Source organism: Diadema setosum, chromosome 7 (genome assembly GCF_964275005.1).
Source record: "Diadema setosum chromosome 7, eeDiaSeto1, whole genome shotgun sequence".
NCBI lineage: Eukaryota > Metazoa > Echinodermata > Echinoidea > Diadematoida > Diadematidae > Diadema > Diadema setosum.
In genome coordinates, this window is record NC_092691.1 from 38,112,385 (window position 1) to 38,126,577 (window position 14,193).

Consider the following 14,193-nt stretch of genomic DNA (forward strand, 5'->3'; position numbering starts at 1 on the left):
AGAAATAAAGAAGAAAGATTCAGTACAGATACAATAGGTGATCCGAGAGGATACTCGGATCACCTAATTAGATCTCCAATTTACTTTTTGCAAGACATTGATGACGACGTCGAGTTTGCAAGTCTCGCGAGACACAGGAAAAGTGACAGCAGACGGCGAACAAAACTACAGAAATACCACCTAAGGCAAAGCCGAACGCGATGGCGATGACATGTGAAGTGGAAACACACACACACACACACACACACACACACATACACACACACACACACACACACACACACACACACACACACACACGCAAACACTCACACACGCGCATACACATACCCATACACACAAACCCGTTGTTATGTTTCTGCTTGAAGGACGGCGTCCCATTCTCACGTGTAATCTGATTCTGTGGTTAGCAGACGACCATGCCAATGGTACTCTGTATATACTGTGTAACAGTACGAACTCAACGCCTAACTGCGAAGTCCACGCACATGCGTACAAAAACCAACTTGTACACTGATAGTCTTTGCTCAAGTGACACAATTGGCAATTTCGACGCGTTAGGGTTACGGAAAAAAAAATCGCTCCCCGCTCGCTCAACTGCGCTGCTCAAACTCAGCTCTCTGCGCTGCGGATGCCCGCTAGAAAAGTCGCGCTGTGCCCTCGTTCACCTAAAAGCTATTCACTAGTCTTGCGCTGTAGATCTACATCGTCTGACTGCGCCAATGTGTTGTGCGATCAGCCAGATCTGCCAGAGAACGAGAGTTTTAAAGGCGCAAGGAACAAAGTAGAGAGGTACATGTATCTGCAACTTTCTGTTCAGGTTTTCTGACGGATACAGAATTCCATCCTTCGATACAGTCTATGGTATTCGACCTCGCAGCTCAAGACCCAACAAGGGAAATGCTCAGTCCCACCAGCTGAAGATCGCGTAAGTAAAAAAAAATGGAGTATTCACTTGACTCTATGGCTTCCTGCTGTTGCAAAATAGTGATTCTCTGGGGAATCAATGATTGTCACTTAGAGTCATAGTGGAGTATGCACTCAACCTTCAACACCACTAACGTTACAGGACTGGATGTTCATAATATTACCAGGACAGGATCAGGACTCAGGAGGAGTGAAGGCTGATGAAGTTGCTAGCCTGATTATGGCATGGCTGGCTGGACCTTATTTCCTAGGCTCTACTCTCCTTCCTGGTTTAATATTGGCGGAATGATCACAATCAACTACATGATTTATCACTTGAAATTGTAGAAAGGTTTGCATTGCATTTTCCTGGTAATTGTGACTTTTTTTTGCATAAAAACATCAAAAAATGTAGCCTAGTTAGTAGAGGCAGAGCTAGAGTGTAGTCGAAGAAATATGTGTGATACGTTGTTTCCGTTTATTGTGTATGATTATTAATCATTGGTTACACTGTCCCTATTTACAAATCTCTATGTACACCAAATTTGGTATGGTAAAAATTGCCGTCACCATGTTTGAAATCTTATCGACTTATTTCCTCTTTTCTCCCTCAACATTGCATCAAACTCGCAATTTACTGCCTTTACTTCAAACTCTTGTAACATGAAGTGTCATAAATATATCCAATTTCCACCTTAAGTTTTTTTTTTAATGTGCAATGATTGTGGATTATGTTATACAGTACATGTATGCACAAATATCAATAATTTTGCAAAATAAAGACAATTGATAGCATGGTGATTGACATCTTTATCAGTTGATGACAGGAAGTATCGGTAATAATGACACACTTGATAATGAACAATGATTTTAATGGCAAATGGTGATGGTAATACTTAAATAGCAATGATACTAAATTTTGATGAATGCTGTCAAGATTTTTTTTTTGTGTCTGATGATGATTATGACATTAGATAGAGTAGGTGCCAGTAAGTATGAAATGTTATGAAATAAAGATGATGATGATTGTTATTGCTGTTTGTTAATGATAACATGTAGTGATACTGTTACTGCTTTTACTACTACTAACTATTACTACTACAGTGATGATTATGATAATTATAAAAACAGACGGCAATAGATTTTGATGCTGATGATTTATTACTACAATGTATCTTGTATCTGCTGTTGTTTTATCAAATTATTAATGCTATTTATATCCATATAACACCTACAAGTATCATCAGTTTTAAAAGTATGAATGATAGATGGGAAAACGTACAAATGTGAATATCTCTGTTTGTAAATGCTACGTTGTAGTTGTATTCACCAGACATAAAAGTATCATACTATCCTACATGTTCAGATGTCCAATACTTGTCAATGTAGCTTTGCTTGCCAAATTGACCTTAAAAGAGAGAATATATTCTATTAATGTATCATTTATCCATATCATTTCACATTATTTCCAGTTCTGGCGTCAGCGTGAAGGTCAATAGAAACCTGCGATGCAGATGATTGTGCCAGTGCTGAATGTGCATATCAACAGCAGGATGTGCTGAAGCTGTTGCATGTAAAGTGAGGTGGTGTCTGTGGCTGTATGGAACCCCCAACATGGACATCACATTTGCTGAGTTCACTTGTAACCTACCCAGTGGTACATCAAGGTATGATGTGACTTATTCATTTTTTTTTTTTCTTTTCAACATCATTGTAACATTTATCACATGTCTATTTTGGAAAGACTTTTTTCAGGTTATTTGTTTTGTTGTTTGTTTGAAAAACCCAGGAAGTAATGAGCTTGTTGACATGGAATACATAATTTGTTTAATATAAATTGAACGGGATAGTGGCATGAATTAGAGTTTCAAATAAATCACTTTTTTGTGTGTTTGAATGTGTGTTCTGCTTTTGATTCATCTAGTCACTGCATATTTGACTCCCTGAAGTGAATTTTACACACTTTCTATTCATTTAGCAACATACCAATTTGTACCTGTTACTTAATGACATTGCATTTGCTGCATTACATGGTGCAATTCACTGAAGTTCAAGTTAGATTTATTTATTATTTTTTTCAAATGTAATGGAAGACCAAAGAGAAACACAAAATGAAGATAAAGAAAAGATATGTTTACACCCGTGCAGGATGCTACATAAGTACTTGCCCGATTGCCCGGGGCAAGTGTTTTTGAACAATGAGGACAAATGCTTGCCCGAATCGGGCAAGTAAAAAGTTTTGAAGCCACCTTTTTTCACCTACATAATTATTTCCCCCAACAAACCCACAAAGTCCACCATACAGAAGCCCAATGATAATGGCTTTTGATCACCCCAACTTTGTTACTCCATTGTGTTTAAGCCGTCTGCATACGAATCATTGTGTGCTGTTTATTAAAATGATTGTGATTTATTTAGCCTTTGAGTTACACATGATTTTCTATATTATTTCCCTATATTTTGGACTTTCTTTTGGGCAAGTAAAATTAATATTCGGGCAAGTGTTTTGCAGCAAATTTGAAAATTTGCTTGCCCGACTGGGCAAGTGATAAAATAGAGTTATGGAGCACCCTGTCGTGATCAACTGCTATTTAGCAGGTTCAACATTAAGTTGTTATACAAGTAACTATCTATTCTTGAGTCTTTCCCCACACACCTTCACTTCACTGCACTCTCAGATTTTCATGTCAAGTGTTACGTATTGTGTAGTCCAGTGCTGTAATGCAAAAGCCCCTGTACTGTTAGATTTGTTGCAGTCCATTCCTGCCAGTGTTGTTCCTTGTATTAATGCTTGTTGTCTCAACTATTTGTAGTAGCCATGCCCTTGTTGAGCAAAGTATGTGCAAGAAGAAATGATTCCAGCTAGCTGTGTTGTTTGTATAGATAACAGTGAATCCATGCCCTGCCCTGTACTGGAGCAGGCAGGAGTCTGCCTCACTGTGCCATTTTTTTCAATAGAGGGCAGCATACCAGTTTATGTGATTGATGGATCAAATTGTGCCTTGCATGCAGAAGTGTTGCTTGTTATCAATGTGTACATGTACCGACACTTCCACAAGCTTTGTTATGACAGAGGCTTGGTTGCATGTTTGAGCAAAAATTTTGTTAAAAAATCAAATTACCAATTATGAAATTCATAATACAGCATGTAATTGGCATCACAAGTGATTTCCATTGTTATAGAAAACAAATTCTTCAATCCAATTGACTATGTATTTTTTTTCCTATGACATATTGAGGAGAGTGTACTGTGATGACACTGGCATATTTCATTAAACATGTAGCCATTTGCTGTTGTGCTGACTTTTTGTTATAATTTCTGTCAATTTCATTAAATACAAAGAGATACACTGGTTTAATAGCTATGAACTAGAAGACATAACTAATGGGCTAAAGCATAGAATACAATAACTGAGTGAACAGGAAGTTAAATGTTATGTATGAAATGAGCTCTCAAAGAAGATGGAGGTTTTGAAAAAAATTTGGAATACACCAACTATATTAGTTTATATAAATAATATATGAATATATATAATTTTGCTGATATTCTTTTGTTTGTGCACAACAACATTGAATATGCTTGACTCACAATGTAGATGATCTACTCCACTACAAACTAATTGTCCCTTCATCTTTTGCCTAAGCCTCCATTGAGAATGTGAAGCATGAGATATCTTATTCTAAAGATGAAGAAACAAAACAAAACCAAACCCACAACAACAACAAAGAAATTGAGACTTGTGAAGAAACAGAGCATTGACTGCAAATTTGTGCATATTTTGGCATTATTTTTCTGCTTCAGGAGCTTACCACTTGTTCAGACGGTATTAGGTTTCTTGAAAGAGAGGTGAGAGAGAGAGAGAGCTGCCATGAATTTCATGGGGCCAGCGTGGCGTTACTTTAGACTGTCCAGCTGGTTAGCAATTCTGATGAGCTTTGAGGCACCGTGGTGTTTTTTTCCATTCAGCATCTGCTGGCAACACTGCCAAAAAGTCAACCTCCTGAGGCTTAGGTTTCTCACAGACGGGAACACGAGAAGACATCATTTGCAAATCTTATTACCCAATTACTGATATGCGTGAAATAAAGTTAGAGTAGCCCTCGTGTATAAATTGTTGCACAGGGTCTAACAGATAAGGCTATTTGTAACTTGAAATGATAGTCCTTTACTTGATAACACAGGCTCTGCCATTCAGAGCAGATTCCTGGACAACTTGAAGTAAATATTCTGCTATATGATAGGGCATTGAAGTTATGGTTTGATATCTGACTGACAAATCCAAAGAGCTTAAAAGCTGTTGTAACCCACTACTATATGATAATCCCCTCTGAAGTGTACTCATTTGTTAGATTTTCTTTTCCAGAAATGCAAAGATTTTATGATGTTTTGCCATCAGACCCTCAAACATCGTTTTTCTTGAATAACGTTATCATTTATCATTTGTTGTACATAAAAAAAAATGACTGCAGTTGGAATATGATGTGTATTGGCTGATGTATGACTAGGCAAATGTCTCAGAGATGTGCTACAATATGTGCTTGTTAAATACAGATGTACATGTACATTGTTTGTGCAATATGCTAATACAATGTACTTGTAGATTAAGGGGTACAAGATGCATTCTGTGCAGTGATGAAATATCATGCATCAGGACATACAATTGTACTTGTACTTTCATTCCATATCAGTGACTTTAATCATTGCAGAAGAATTGTACTTTGCCAAGGTGTAACTGATTACCATGAGAGCACGCTATGGTACATCTTGCAGTCACATTTGATCTACGGCTGTAGAATGGATGGGCTTTCACATTAATAGGGCTTTGCCTTTGAAGAGCAGAGAAATGATGAATGTTGTCATTTAAACTCCCCTCATTTTATTAAATGCATTAGGTATCATGTTTGCCCATCATATGAAGTACTTTCGCTTTTGTAAGCATACTCTGCACCGATGAAGGGCTTCCCCCTCCATCCACACTGGGTCAGATTGAATGTTTTCTGTTTGCTTTAGATTATGATTATGTCTTAATGTGTGTGTTTGTGTGTTAGTTTTCTTTGTCTTATAAATACTGTACTAGTAGAGCTGTCAAGTCTTCCTGATTCACTGTAGGAGGCTCCCTGAAAGCTGAAGACTCTCTATAATACAATATCTGTATGTACTTTGAGGTAACAAGTTACATGTACATACTGTTAAAGTCTCCCTGCCCCAGGTATCATTTTGGCATTTTAGGTTGCATGTAATACACAAGTACTGTACAACTAGATATATCTTCCTGATTGGTCTAAGTTGGAATCTCCATGCTTTTAAAGAGCTTGTATATTTTTGGTTGAGACCTACATCTGTAACTATAGGTTTTTAACATTTTTGGGTGAGATAATGAGAAACCTCTTATGAAATATGAAAGAGGGTCAGTGTACACAAGTAATTCCAAGAGGAATTCAATGTTTATTTGATGAAAATTGGTTATGAAATGGCTGAGATACCCAAAACAGAGCAAAACTAATAAAATGTGGGACCCACATTTTATTATGATTGCTTTGTTTTACTTTGTTTTTTTGATGTTTCAGCCGTTCCAAAACCGATTTTCATCAAATAAACTTTGAATTCCTCATAGAATGGCATGCTATGTACCATTTTATAAGTGGTTTCTTGGTATCTTTCAAAAAGTTAAAAGCCAAATCCTCAACTCTACCAATACTGTACCATCCCTTTAATGTGGTAATGTTGGCAGCCCAGTTAACTAGACCTGCACCAGCTGCCTATGTGACTATATCATGTATACACTTACTCCTTCCCACATCACCTGAGACACGCTGCCTTTTTACCTCCATGAAATAATCCTTATTACTCTAAAATCTTGTTCTTCAAAATAATCCCCTTAATCGAAAAAAAGCTACGACTATAATTTTTAAATCTTTTTAAGATAATAAAGATACCACTACCTTTGGAAATGAATGATGTTCCTAGGTGTACTGAGTTTGTACTTAGCTCTCTTTTGTATCGTCATGTAGGGTAGCCATATGTGTCCATTTTTATCGCGCGCCTTCGTATTTTGTTATCTACTATCTTTGGTAGAAGTACAGATTTGCGGGCGCGTGCGCTCTGCAGTACTCGCGCGCTATCGGTAAAGGTACGGTAACAACGGTACGGTACAGTAAAAGTTGTGCCAACGGTAAGCCCTCTCTTTACGTGAGTATTTTCCTTGTAGTCATGTCAGCTTTGCAATGGTTTTCAAACGGTAATGCTTGAATGAAAGCAGATCGGTAAGACAATATTTTACCAGTAAGGAACGGTTTTCCCGGTCTGTACAGAGCGTGAAGTTACTTCATAGCGGTAGTGCAGCATACTGTACACATGAATGTACAAGGTATGCCATTTATTCATGCATAAAATTTGCTATATGAATGACTGCAGATCTGACACTGTAACAGAACGCCTGATCACATTTACATAATCATATATAATAATATATATATTCACATATATATTCATATATTCATATAATCATATATTCATATATTTATATGTTCATATATTCATAGTATGGACCTGTTGATCATTTGTGATTATTTGTAATTATTTGTAATTATGCAGTTACAGACAAGCTTGATTTCACATAGACCATGTACAAAGTACAGCCGGGCCAAAGGCGGGGCCTAAGGCCGGACCTAAGGCCACGGGCCTTAGCCCAGAACCAGGGGCCCAGAGCCCAAGTGGGCCCAGGCCCGGGGGCCCGGTGGCCCGGTGGCCCGGGGGCCCGGTGGCCCAGGGGCCCAGGGGCTCATGGGGCCCAAGGCCGGGCCGAGGCCAGGAGCGTACAATTGTAAGTGCTGGCCCAAGGCAGGGGGCCCAGCCAGGGGCCACCAGACTGAGACCACTAAGAGTACCAGTCATGACTTGCTGTGATAATGATGTGACAGGCCTGTGCATACACATATTATGTAAATACACTGTACAGGGCTGTGCATATTATGTATGTTGAATACACTGTACACTAACTATATACACAGCTCAGTCGCTGTATAAATCGCGACAGGGCTGTACCTGAGCAGCCCACAACACAGAGCAAACACGAAGCAAATTCTACGATTGCATTTAGTTTTGATACTTGACATCATTTTTTGTCACCTCAAACGCATCAAAGACAATCTTTATTAATGAGACTTCATACCGTACCTGTTTTCCTGGGGTTATTTGTGGGAATTCTGCGATCTGGGTACTATTCGCAAATCTAACAACATGTGAAAATATCAACTCCTGATCATGTAACGTGCATGTGTACATTTCTGTGTTCACTGCTGTATTCCATGAACATGAATTCAACAAATACTGTTATATCCTGTAATATGAGCTGCCAGGACAAAACTCACATACGCTCTGATTCTGTATAGCAATCACTTTCAAAGCAATGTATTGATACCTTGCTTTAAAAGTGATTATTTCATTTTTTATATATATTTTGTCTCTAAATAATTGTATTTTTTAAGGAAAAAAGCTTAAAAAAATGGAATTTATGTAAATTTATGCAAATTAAGCAAAAGGCATTAATTGTTTTTATTTCTAAATGGGTGCGCTAGCAGTTCCAAGACCTTTCTTTGGAGTATAATGCCTCTGTAAAACATGGAGCTATTGACCCCCTATTCATCAGATGTGCTGAAAATGTATTTTAGGACATTTCTGGAAGATTTCGCTGTAATTCTTTCCTTATTATCATTTCCTTGTGATTATTTCATTTTTTATATATACATTTTATCTCTAAATAATTGTATTTTTTTAAAGGAAAAAGCTTAAAAAATGGAATTTATGTAAATTTATGCAAATTAAGCAAAAGGCATTAATTGTTTTTATTTCTAAATGTGTCCAATAATCTCATTACCCTTGAAAATATCAGGTTCAGCACTTAAATCACTTCAAATGGAGAGTTTTATCCAATTTTTTGACGAAAGTCTAGAAGTTGGTGGCCATCTTGGATTTTGGCGGCCATTGTGAGTATTTCTTACTTGTGTGCTTGACACTCGAACCAAAATTGATCTATAGACAATTACCTTTACAATGGTACCAAAAATTAAACTTTTACATCAACTTGAACTGAAAATCAAAAATAACACATGCAAGGCCCCCACTTTTTAACTTACTGTGATTTAAAAAAAAAAACCCCACATTTATATGTAGTATATTTTGGCTAAAAAAGGAACATAATTATGATACATTTTTCAGCATGAAAGCATTTTTCTCTATAAAGACTGATGCAAGGAATGTGTCTTGTATGTTTCATAATACCTTTTGCTAAGAGAAGTATGGAAATCTGTACATTTTTTGTTTAGAAACATAGTGAATATGTGAGAATGAAACTAAAAATTAAAAGCATAAATCTAAATATCCGAAAATTGTGAATATCTCACATGAATTCAGGTTAATACTTGTTATTTTACTTACAGAATTTGATTGTGAAATCAATTTGTAACTTTCATACTTTAAGCCTTACTTTCAACTATAACTTGTCACCAATTATTCAGTATTTTGGTAGTAGCCATGATGAAAAACAAAAACAAAACCCAAAACAGATCAGGGGTATTACTTGTTTGGTTGGATTCAAACCAACCATCTACCCTTACCAGACAGGCATTGTATCTCGTATTACATGTAAAAGATCCTGCTTCATTCATTCATTGCCAAGAACAGGAGCATGTGCATAACCTGGAGAGGTGGTCCTGCCTCACACCCAACTGGACCCCATGGAAGACCAGCTAGTGCAGTTGAATATGGGTTATCCAGCCATTTTCTCAGATAGAAAAATTGAAAAAAAAAACAAGCAAACAAACACACACACACACACACACAAACAAACAAACAAACAAATTAACAAAAAATGCTGTGCAAGACAGAGAAAGAGAGAGAGAGAGGAGAGAGTTACCTCTGATGCAGATTTACAAGAGAATAGTATATTAAGGTTGTTAATGATTCTTTTCTGCCTGTTTGAGTCTCCAGCCTCTTGAGTAGAGTGATGAATGAGACTGATCGTGTCATTTGATAGAGTCCTCACCCAGTTTTTACTTTTCTCATTGTGACCAATGTGGAACTCCAGTTTCACATGCAGGTGCGGGCGGCCCTACCTGCAGCGCTGACCAATCAATTGTCACAATATGGCAAGTTGTTTGTCATGCCATGTATACATGTATGTACCTATGCATTCATCCTGAGCTGGTTTGCAGCAATTAGGCGTTATTGATTGTGTCAGTTGCATTTGCAACATCTGATATCAAGGTATGGGTTTTTGTTTTTTCTTACCCCCCTCCCCCTATACCTCCAGGACAGAGAAATGAGCCAGTAATATAAAAAGTGTACAAGAGCTTTACGTGTAGCACAGGAGTACAGCAGTACACCCAATCAATATTGTAATCTACCAAAACATTTCAATAAATGAATAGTAATAAAGTTACATAATTCTGAACTAGAAAAGCCCTCGGAGAGTGCAGACCTCTGCCAAGCACCTCATTTCCACCCATGTATTCAGGCATGCTGAAAATCACCTAGTTTCCCAATAAAGAAGCTTTTTGTTTTTGTCATTAGCTTCCAGCTGATTGGCGCCTCACCCAAGCAGAGCATGCGCTTTAGAGCGCGCATGCAAGCCTCAAATATGCGCAGCTCAAACTCTTAAGTTCATTCATTCTGTCTGCCAAAAAATAAGAAATCATTCAAAAATCCATGAAAATTTCTGGATCTGGCTTGTGTCTTTATCAACTTTTCCTGCAAGTTTCAGCCAAATCCGTTCACAAGTATTGGAGTTATTTTGCACACAGACAAACAAACAAACCAACTTCGATGAAAACATTTTTTTATAACCTCCTTTGGCGGAAGGAATAAAGTGATGCATGCGTTAGTGAGATACTGAGGAAGGTGGGGAAATGGAGAAATGAGAAACTTCTCTTATGTCAGTTCTACTTCAAATCAGAAACCTCAGGAAATGGTCATATGTTGTTGACTGAGAACCAGAAGGGAGTTATTGCATTTTTTTTTTTTTGGGGGGGGGGGGGTACTGGGTTATTAGTATCACATTGTAGAGCTCGACCGTCTCCACATTATGGTGCCAATTTTAAATCATTTTCAGTAAAATGTTTACAATCAAAACCACAAGGGTGCTATTTAACCCAATATTTGGAACAATGCTTGAAAATCTACCCACCTTTGACTTTAGAAATAAACTTTTATTCCATGAAAATTGATTGTTTTGTTTCTATTTACGCTCAAATCATAGAACGTGATAGCGCCCCCTGGTTCTCAGCTGATGATATGTACGTGTATTATGTATTACACGTTTGCCATTTATTGTCGGGGTGTGAACTTTATCATCTAACCTGATTTGGAAATCACAAGGGATTAGGTTTGCTGCTGTCTGCAAGTGGAGAGTGTAGAATTCAGTTTCATACCGCCAGCTTTCATAATGGCTATTAATATAAAAAAAGAGGAAGAAATTTTGGGGTATTCTTTTCATAGCTACTGGTAACCCCACACTGTGGCTTGGCCTGCTGGGCTGTAAAAATGTTGATGCTTAATGCAGTACCCTGCCACATATCTGGCATATTAATGTGGTTATGAAGAGTTGAGGTACATGCAATTGCATACATGTCACAGTTTTGAACTTGTTTTCATAGTATCTTGCTATCACTTTACATTGGTTAGCAGAATTTAAGTGCTCCATGAAGATATTGTGAAAGTGGGGTCTAATGGCCTGATTGTTGATGCTAAAGGGGGATGAATAGTCTGTTTTCATTCCCCTCCTCCGATACGACGTGACTGATCAAGTTGGGTGATTTTCATTTTTAATGTGTCGGGATACCTCGAGTTAGGCGGATGTTCTCAATAATGCATGGAGAATCAAATTACATTTTCTTAAAGATGGAAACAGGTTGCTGTTGTCAAAGTATATTTGTCCACATGAGAAGAAAATTAATCTGTCAGTGGTGTGTTAAAGGAATGCAGATTTGTGTGTTAATCTTTATCGTACTTGAAATATGGAAAGTGATGAAATACGAGTTTCTTATGACTTTTGTATTCCTCTGTTGCTTTTGTAAACCTGTCATAAAAGGGTTTAAACAAAATTTAAAGAGACATTATTTGTATAGACAGAAAGTTTCAAGTAGCTGGTATTTTTAAAGTGAAGCTGGAAGTTCAGTGGTCTCTCATGTATCAGAAGAATTTGTGGCCAATGTATCCCTTTAAATCGCTTTGTTGCAAACACAAACTTTGATAGGAGTGTAGCTGTAGGTAGGTTCTTGGATGCAGCGTTTATAATGCAGGTGCCATGAACATGGGAAATAGACTGAAAACAAGTGAGGGGGAGTAGGGTTTGGGGGTGGGGGGGAGTAGGGTTTGGGGGTGGGGGGGAGGGGGGGGGGGACATGGAAGGGAGAGAGGAAAAGACAATGGGAGAGAGTGACAGATGCGGAGAGAAATGCATCAATTACAAGTAATGGGGAATGCTCTTCTCCTTTCATCCAAGGGTGCTCACTTCTCTCCTTGGCCATGATCGATGAATTTGGGCATCCAGCGGAATGGCAGATATTCTCCGAGGACTTGTCACGATGCAGGTGTGGGGCTGTAACCACGGCGACTTCATGTCCTGACAATTGCTCTTTCTCTCTCCACGCCATGTTGTTCATTTTTCTTATTTGGCACTTTTTTTCCCTTTGTGACAATTTTTGTTTGTTCTTGTCAAAAACGGGTCAGTCATCACTGTAACTTGTTTGTTTGTTAGAATGGCTTGTGACTGTACTTTTAAAAGTTTTGTTGGAATTGTAGTAGATGTAGAGCTTGGTCACATGAAATATAAATCATGCATAATGTGCCATCTGCTAGTATTGAGGGTATGGTTATGTGATTCACTATGCTCTGTGTCTTCTTATTTATTCTTAAATAAAATGCCATTTGCATTATTAGCAAGGGCCTTTTTGTGTATCAGCCATTTAACCCGAGCTTGTCAATACCAAACAAAATTCTTTGTTACTGTACAAAACGCAGTGAAAATATGATAATCTAATATGAAATCTAGTTACCATATCAATAGTTACTATAGTTACAATCAACTGTTGTGAAAAAGTCCTTCTCCCATAAGGGGGAATAGGAATAGCTGGGATGTAATATCTCTTAATGTGACTGACGCTAAAGCTTGTATTACCAACTGTGCAAACTCCACAAACAAGTACAACTTGGTATGTAGTCCATCAAGGGTTATAGAAGTCCCATCCGTACTCAGCGAATTATCTGTGTATGGCACATAATTAGCTAATTAGCTTAGTGTCAGTAATAATCAAAGCCTTGACCCCTCCCCCCCATCCCACAAAACATTTTATCATGCAATTCATCATGTGGAGATGAATCATTGAGTGTGGGTAATGCACTTTATGATGAGGGCTTTGGCCGCCAACAGGAAGACACGAGGGAATGGTGACGTGATGATTGTATTCTACCAACCTGTCGAAAGGAATTGAAACTATAATTTAAAGGGGTGACTTTGCTTGTTACCTGGGCGTGTAAGCATACATTGTAGCTTCCACTTGAGATCTCATCACTACAAAGTTGCCCGTAGTCACAGTTCAGAGGATGATTCGCACAGTGCTCACCTAATTTGACCAGTCTCTGGCAAAGATTTTTGGCATTCCCAGCAATATGACACAAACCCACAGTATTTTTTTTTTCACATACACGATGTACATGTTACATATTGTAAACATGGTCAATGCACAAGTTGTGAGGTAGTGAGCCTTGTTAAGATTTTCATCGTCTCTGAACATATTTATTGGATGCCTCTTTAACTACTTCAGAGTGCTGAAGTGTGTGGGAAGCAAGAGCCTGTGGAGACTTTCTTATGAAGATATGAACATCTTGAAGATAGCAAGCTCCAGTAAAATTGGGGGTCAACTAATGTAGCAAACATCTTGCATGATTTTTGTACATATCATATCCTAGTTCTAAGTTAAATTCAGTGGTCTCTATGCATGCTTGGAATAGCAGCAGTTGATTTTGATTCCAAATAAGTTTGATTGGGTAACAAGGAATGGATTGAATGTACACATTGGTATGTTTAACAAATTTGCTTAGCCTGAGGCATAATTTGTTGATATCATTCTTTTCTGCTGTATGACATTTTCTCTGAAATTCTATCAAATTTGAATTCCAGTGTACTATTGTTCATATCCATTGCTTCTTCCTCTTTTTCATGTGATTTTCAGATTGTCACAGAGCATTCTTACATCAGTTCTTCCATCAGTTAGAGCTAAACACAGTAT

General features: G+C 37.8%; 1 protein-coding gene across 1 annotated transcript in view; it reads left to right on the forward strand.

Moving 5' to 3' along the window:
* The first annotated feature begins 918 nt into the window (after positions 1 to 918).
* LOC140231219 (uncharacterized) overlaps positions 919 to 14,193 on the forward strand; it is a 148,367-nt gene continuing 135,092 nt past the window's right edge. Inside the window, exons 1-2 of the mRNA XM_072311365.1 lie at positions 919 to 928; positions 2,379 to 2,573. Of these exons, the coding sequence (XP_072167466.1) occupies positions 2,440 to 2,573 (134 nt within the window). The 5' untranslated portion in view covers positions 919 to 928; positions 2,379 to 2,439. The remainder of the gene's footprint in view (positions 929 to 2,378; positions 2,574 to 14,193) is intronic.